This window comes from Athene noctua, chromosome 7 (assembly GCF_965140245.1).
Source record: "Athene noctua chromosome 7, bAthNoc1.hap1.1, whole genome shotgun sequence".
NCBI lineage: Eukaryota > Metazoa > Chordata > Aves > Strigiformes > Strigidae > Athene > Athene noctua.
In genome coordinates, this window is record NC_134043.1 from 45222967 (window position 1) to 45230544 (window position 7578).

The 7578-nt window shown below is 44.5% G+C and overlaps 1 protein-coding gene across 1 annotated transcript; it reads left to right on the forward strand.

Moving 5' to 3' along the window:
- The first annotated feature begins 1895 nt into the window (after positions 1–1895).
- LOC141962672 (peptidyl-prolyl cis-trans isomerase-like 3) lies at positions 1896–6879 on the forward strand. The gene is made up of 6 exons (XM_074911034.1): positions 1896–1928; positions 2591–2665; positions 3446–3539; positions 4190–4257; positions 4711–4829; positions 6463–6879. Exons 1-6 carry the CDS (start codon positions 1896–1898, stop codon positions 6587–6589), a joined length of 516 nt encoding a protein of 171 aa, XP_074767135.1. The 3' UTR covers positions 6590–6879.
- Positions 6880–7578: the final 699 nt, after the last annotated feature.

Genomic DNA, 7578 nt, shown 5'->3' on the forward strand with positions numbered 1-7578 from the left:
ACCGGAGAAGCGTTTGCCTCTCGCGGGGGGGGAGGCGGGGGCCGGGGAAGCAGGCAGGACCGGGGCAGGCAGCCTCGAAGCGCCGCCGCGGGACCCCACGCTTACCTCACGCCGGATCGCAGCCGGAGCTGCAGAGCGGAACCTGCGCTCGGCCCGGCCCCGCCGCTTCCGCCGCGCTAGGGGGGCGGCCGCGGCCTCTTCGCCGCGCCGGGCCGGGCCGGCTCTGAGCCGCGGCGTGGGCAGCCCGGCCCCTTCCTGCCCGCCCGAGGGGAGCCGGAGAGCCGTTTCCCGGCGGCCGGCGCCGGGCCCGCGTCCAGCCTCGGCAGGTTTGTGCGAGGCCTCCGTGGGGCCAGGCGAGGGGGAGGGCGCCGGGGCGGCGCGGGAAGGCCGAGCTGGCGGCCGCGGGGATGGCGGGCGTCCTGGGTGGGTCGCTCGCCGGTGGAGGAGCCGGGCCGCGCCCTGCAGCAGCGGGGCGAGCGAGCGGAGCCGGCGTGCCGTGCGCGTAGGCCGTCGGAGCAAGTACCTCGCATCGGCAGGAAAGGAGCGGTAGCTCCGAGCCATCGCTGGTCAGGTGGGAGCCGAGGGCCGCTGGGTTGCGGGGAGCGCGCTCGTCCCTTGGGAGGCTTAACCGGCGGGTGCACAGCGCCGCGGTGCTCGTCCTGGCGGCCCGGTGCTCGTCCTGGCGGCCCGGTGCTCGTCCTGGCGCCCCGCCACCCTGGCAGGCAGTAGCCGGGGTGAGGGGCCGGGCCGCGGCGGGCGGGTCCGCCGGCGCCTGCCTGAGGCCTCGCCGAACCTGGGGGCTGCCCAGGGAGGGCAGCACACGCCGAACAGAGTGGCCTCTAAAGCTCTTGATTTCCACAGAACTGCGGTTTATCGTCATCCTTCCAAAGGCTGTTTTTTAAACTACTACTACGATAAAGGAAGTCTGATCCGGTGCTCGAACGCAGGTAGCTGTCTGTTGCAGATACTGGCAGCTGTCAGAAGGTGGCTCCGAATCACACCTCCCTTTAGGAACTGGCATGTGGCTTTTCTCTGTTAATTTCGGTCATTTATAAAAAAATACTCTTTGGAAAAGCTGAGATTGCTTAGTATAAACCTTCATCCTAGGAAAGGGTTTTTTGCCCCCACCCCTCTTTCTACGTTATTTTGTTCTGCTCCTTTCTAGTTCTTTACATGCTGCATAGTTACAAGTAAATTGCAATAAAATGTTTATCCACAGAGTCGCTTGAATGGCACTGTAAAACTGTGTGCTTTAAAAGCATAGGACCACACAGATATTTCAGAATCAAAAAGAACTGTGGACTGTTAGGAAAAAGCCCAACGGTGTTCATATGTTTTCTTTGCAGAAAATTGCTGTAGACGATCTACCTCAGCTTTTGAATAAGCAGACATGGTGAGAACAATAGCCCTTTCTATATATTTTACTTCTTCCTGAAATGGTCATCTAGTGGAAACTGAATATCTGCTCTGCATCTCAAAGGAATACGCATTTTATTCTGCTGTGAAGAACTGGTAATGAAAAGTTTAGGTTTTCATTTCAGACTTCTAACGAGATATTGTAGAAAGGAAAATAGGACAGGTTACATTGGTCTAAAATATAATTAGACCTTCAGTTCTCAGAGCCTAAATTTTAATCCTACTTTGGCCAATATTTGGTAATCCAGTTTGGTTTCTTTTACCATGGAAGCATTGTTCAGGTCGCAAACACACAGTCCTGCTTGAGTGTATGTAACCTACACTTGCAGGCATTTACAGTTTTTGCAAATCAGGAAACGAAGGTAAGACCGTGTGTCTTAAACTGTCCATACACCTCTTAGAGCATCTTCATGGACATTGTAGACTACTATCTTCACTTCTTTACTCGTATACTTCTGGGAAAGTATGCCAGTATCGGCATGATGCTGATTTTTCTTGTACGCTTCTCCCGAGTATAAACCCACAGTATCTTTTTTTTTTTTTGCATAGTTTAGCACTTTCCATAGGAGTACTGTGATATATTTGGCCTATAGAGATATATTTGCTTAGGTGGATGGGTAGCTGCCATTTTAAATTTTGTGAAGGTTATTTATAAATTCTTAAGAAAAGTGTGTCATTGTGTAGATTTGCTTGTTTGTGAAGGCAGATTTTATGTGGTGCCATTCAGAACTAGCCTTATCACTCAGAAGGCTTCTGGCAACTAACACACACCAGTTGTTCCTCTGACTGTAAAGCAGTGAGGTGTGTGTGCCACACTATCACCTGAAATGGAGAAAACCTCGATTCTTCAACTTTGCAATGCAGTGACTGTGCAGGTGCAGTTTGCAAATGATTAATGTATCTCTGGAGTGTAACAGCGTGAAACAGAGCTGCTGCATTCCTGTGCTGAACTTGATGTGTCCTGAAACTAAATGAGACCAAGTGCTTTCTGGTCATTTCACTGGAAACGAGGAAGAGGAAGGTTTCTGACAGTAGCCTTGCCTGTGGCCAAATAGCGGAACAGTGTTTATATGCATGTAACGTTTGCGTATGTTCTTGGTGGTGCTAGGACATCAAACTGAGTCTGTTAGTATTTCGTTGCTGATTTCATTATTATTTTCTGCCTCTTGCCCAGGCTGTCACGCTGCATACTGACGTAGGCGATATTAAAATTGAACTGTTCTGTGAGCGGACACCAAAGACCTGCGAAGTAAGTCAAGTAACAGAAGCGGGATTGCCTAGTGTCAGAACAAAGCAGTAGAAATAGTGAAGACTGTAGAGGAGGTGAAGTGGCTTTTGCAATTCATCTTTTCACGTAACAGAATACTAATATTTTAAGCCGGTACAGTGCCTATGCCACTTGTGGAAATCGTGCACTGTGTCATACTGCCTAGAGCTTTGCTGCCCGTTTCTCACCAGATGAAGTTTAGCCAAGGGCCACTTCAAGTTCCAGCATCTCCCAAAGTGCCCTTTGCCCTTATGGGGAAATACGGCACATGGCCTGGGATTTCCCAATTTCCCTGGGTTTGCTCACACTTGCAGAGATTTGGTTTTAAGAGAGTGACAATCACTCCCAGTTTGTCAGAGGCCCCAGGTTTTCCTTTCTGCAATAAACTTAAGCTTAAATTCAAATAATTGACCTTTTAACTAATAAAACTGAGGCATGAAGTTGTTGATTACAAAATTGACATTTACAAAATGTTGAATGAGAGTGATGCTTCTGAGCATGTCTTAGGCTTCTTGTTTGCTCCTCAAGTCAGACAGCCTTGTGCTGTAAGCTTTATTTAAAATCCTTTGTATCTGTGACACTGTCAAAGGGGCACATTAACTATAATTTGCTTATGACTGTTCTGTGGCAATTGGAATTCAGGTGGTCACCACGCAAAGCAGAGGCAAAAGGGTTAGACTTGGTCTTGCCAGTGCTGTCATTTTAGTGAGAGGATATTTGTTTCTGAATTGTTTGTTAATGTGGTTTGTTTCACTTCCTTAGAATTTCCTGGCTCTTTGTGCTAGTAACTACTACAATGGATGCATATTTCACCGGAATATAAAGGGCTTCATGGTTCAGACAGGAGATCCATTAGGTAAATTCTTCTGTTCGGGTCTCTCTATAGGAAAATAAAATATAAATAAAAGGAAATGATAAGTATGAAAGTTTAAAACCAAAATGTAAACAAAGTAAAAGTAAAATATAAGGATTATTGTTTTGTTGACAGAGGGTTTTATGGGGAGATTAGCTTTCTGTGATGAGTTTACAGAGGAGCAGCCATTACCCTAGTTCTAAATAAACATGCAGTAGTAAAGCATTCTACAGACTTTTCCAGCTGTTTCCACTAAATATGATGGTTCTGCTGGCTCACCAGAGGTGGAACGGGTAGCAGTTGCTATTGTGGTTTCTCTGATTTCTGCCTGAAAGGCTACACTGCCTTTAAAGCATTTGGGGGAAATGTCCCAGACAGCGTCAACTGTTTGGGGGAAAATCCGATTCAACTTCGGGTTTGTACTCATACTGAATTTAATTTGAGGATATGTCAGTGCCTTGTTCTGCTACTTAATAGATGTCCCTTATTTAGAGTTATGTCTCTGCTGAGTAACAAGACACGAGCACCTGATCCCTGCCTCAAATGAATTACAGGCTATCTGTGGTCTTTGTTGTAAAATGTTATAACAGTACATTATTTCTAGAATTTTCAGTCTGAAAATCCAGTAGTGTATTGTGGTGCTTCTTTGTCAGGCACTGGGAAAGGAGGTAACAGCATCTGGGGCAAGAAGTTTGAAGACGAATTCAGCGAATACCTGAAGGTATTTCTGTGCTCGCAATATGCGGTTATTTTCATACGGATTTTCCTTACGGATTGGAGAACGCTCAGCATTGTGTTGTACTGTATTAAATACCTTTCTATTAACTGTGAAGCAAAGTCTAATCCTGCAATAAAGGGATAGAAAGCTTCTTGTTAGAAGGGGAACAGGCATTTCTGTACTTGGCAAGTTAAGTTTGAGGGTTTTCGTCACCAAGAACAGAAGTAGAAAGAATTTGTAAGTGCTTTTCATGTTCTGAAGGGAAAGAAGTAATTTTTCATTGTAAGGGCAATTTTGAGGAGCTAATTATGGACTGTGTTGGAATATATTTGCAGTCGAGATTTTTTTCCTGATAATGGTATTGAAGCAGAGTAGTCAGTCACAGAGCACTTCGTGCAGGCTAAAGCCCTGCTTCTACACATGTGTATCCATGTTGAGGTTTTTCCCTTCTTTCAGCACAGTGTCCGTGGGGTAGTTTCAATGGCAAACAATGGCCCAAATACCAATGGATCACAGTTCTTCATCACTTACGGCAAGCAACCGCACCTAGACATGAAGTACACTGTGTTTGGAAAGTAAGTGATCCGACTGCAAGCCACCATACCATAGCGTGTGGAGGATCTGAATATTTCAGGGCACATGCAATGCAAATTTAGAAGCTTCTGGTTCTAAACCTGTTTAAAATATTGGCTGTATATATGTAAATGTATGCTCTTGCACTGTCACCAGAATTAGTTGCTCGAAAATGCCACTCCCTTCTTCACTGCAGGGAATAAGGATATTAAAAATTACCTCAATAATGGACCATTCTTTTTCTTCTTCTCTGCCTCCACACCCCCCCCCCCCCCCCTCAGTTATTCCAGCTTGCCTTTTCATCCATGGCCAAAGGGCTGCAGCCTGATTTTCAGCAAACTCCAGAACAACTGGATACATGGTTGTAGGGTTTACTGAGAAACAAGAATCTGATCTGGGACTGAATCTGGCAATGGGTGTGGTACTGATGATTGTACTTCTGTTTAGGTGGAACTGTCTGTTGGTCAGATAAAAACCACAGAGCTTGTTTAAGATGCATCATTATTTAAAACATTCTTAATAGACACTACTGATAATGGATCCTTAAAGCAAATGTTCGATTTTTGAGTCTTTCAGATTCTGCTTTTTCTATCTCAAAATCATGGTAGTCTTTTCTTTTGCTTGTTAAAAAGTCTCTACTGTACAAGTGAATCTGCTGAGAAAAAGTTGCCTTTATTAAATGGAGTAAAATATTCAAAGGAAACTATTGAAATGTGAAAATACAATTTTCTATCAAATGTATTGTTTATAGGCATCTAAATACAGGTGTTCCCTTCATTTCTGAGTTGTTTAGAAGTGTGATTGACAGTAGGTGTTTTAGACTTGTTAGAAAAGAGTAGAGGCTCTGACAGGGGAACTTTGCCAGGTTTTCTGTGGCAGGTTTAAGATACTCCAGCTGCAGTTGCAGAATCAGCAGGACAGCACATGCAGCCCCTGCTGGCCTGCAGTCCCGGCGTCCTAGATTCAAAGCGTTGATGAATGTGACTGAACTGAACTGTGAACAGCACAAGGTGTTTTCTGCCAAGTCCGTTACTGGGAAATAAACTATCAAGGTTTACCAGAGCTAGTTACTTAAACAAAAAAAATAAGAGGTTTATTACAACAATCTCTCTTGCCACTTCTTCAGCCTGACAGGAGATCCGAAAGCTTAAGCATGTTTGTACCACTAGATTTACACAGTTATTTATGATTCGGTCCAATCTTGTCTTTGAGTCAGAAGGTTAGAAATGATAGTTTCACATTTGGAAATGGATTTTCCGGCCATCGGATTTCCGTCATTCACAGTGAAGTTTTGGTATGGAGAGCAGCTTGCTGCTACTGAAACCTACGGTATGATTGGTCGGTCCTGCCTGCCAGGAAGTGCAGCCAGGGTCTTTATACAGCTACGGCTGGTGTAAACTATGATACTGTCAGGTCAGTGGGAATTGTTTGTGCTTTTCAGCAGAATCTGTCACGGGTGCTTAATATTTCCTTTCAAAATATATGCCATATATAATGTTTTGGCAGTCTTACTTGTACCATTTGCTTGCAAAGTCTTTGCCCTGTGATACTTCACTGTAAACTGCTTTGAGATATCTCAGCTGTGAAATCTAAATCATTATTAGGAGATTCCCAGCATTTCTGCTTTTCTTCCAGAGTTATTGATGGCTTGGAGACCCTGGATGAGCTGGAGAAGCTGCCTGTGAATGAGAAAACCTACCGACCTCTCAATGAGGTTCGCATTAAAGATGTGTCGGTTCATGCCAACCCTTTTGCTCTGTAGCCACAGAGTGCCTCGACGCATTCTTTAGAGACTGGTCAGATGGACTGCTGGATTATGGAGTTTGAAGTGCCATTAAAGAGGGTTACTTGAGCTGGATCGTACCTTTGTTCCTTTTGAATCCTTTGAATGCAGGATTTTCAGGAGTTGTGACATTGTTTGGGAGTTGTCACAGAAAAGTCTTGTGCTTTAGAAGTCAGTTTTTCCAGAGTATCTTCTAGTATTTTGATTTTTAAACATTGCTTTTAATACTTGTAAAACAAGACTTTTAAAAATACATTTTTTCCGCCCCCAATCTTTTGTTTTCTGCCTTATCTTTCTTAGCGATACTATGTTGAAACAATGTCCTTTTCTACGATTTCATACTCCCGGTTTTCTGAAACTTTCTCGTGTAAATTCTAACTTTACTGGTTTTTAGAAAACTGACTAAGATGTGCAATGTTTTCCCTTAGGCGAGAGCAGTGTCGTAGACGAAACCTTTCTCTCCTAGAGGATTAAAGACCGTGTTTAGAGGAGTGCTTGCTCTTGCGCTGCTGTGTGGGAATGGTAACCTCTTCAGCCTCCCCAGCAGGTAGATCGGAAACAATCGCTTCTGCCTCTGGCACAGCACTTCTGGTATGAAAGAGTGTTGGTGTCTTTACATAGCTGTTGACCAAAACTAGGTAGCGTTTGGTCTTACTTGACACCAAATGTTGTTGGACTCAAGAAAATCTGCAAGAAAGTAGAGAGGTATCTGAATATTGACTTGTCAAGAGGAAGCATAAAATACATGCATACTTATGCGTGTGTTTGGGTGCATGTATGTATATTGCTGATCCTATGCTCAAGTCACTTGGTATAGTAAGCATAAAATAACCTGACTCCAGCAGGGAAAAAAGAGTGATTTGTATGCATCAGAAAAGCAGTTCTCCACCTTGAGTATACTGGGAAAAGCAGAATGTTCTACTCTTCCGTGTTGTAGATTTCAAACATGTATTTTTGCATCAGTTTGT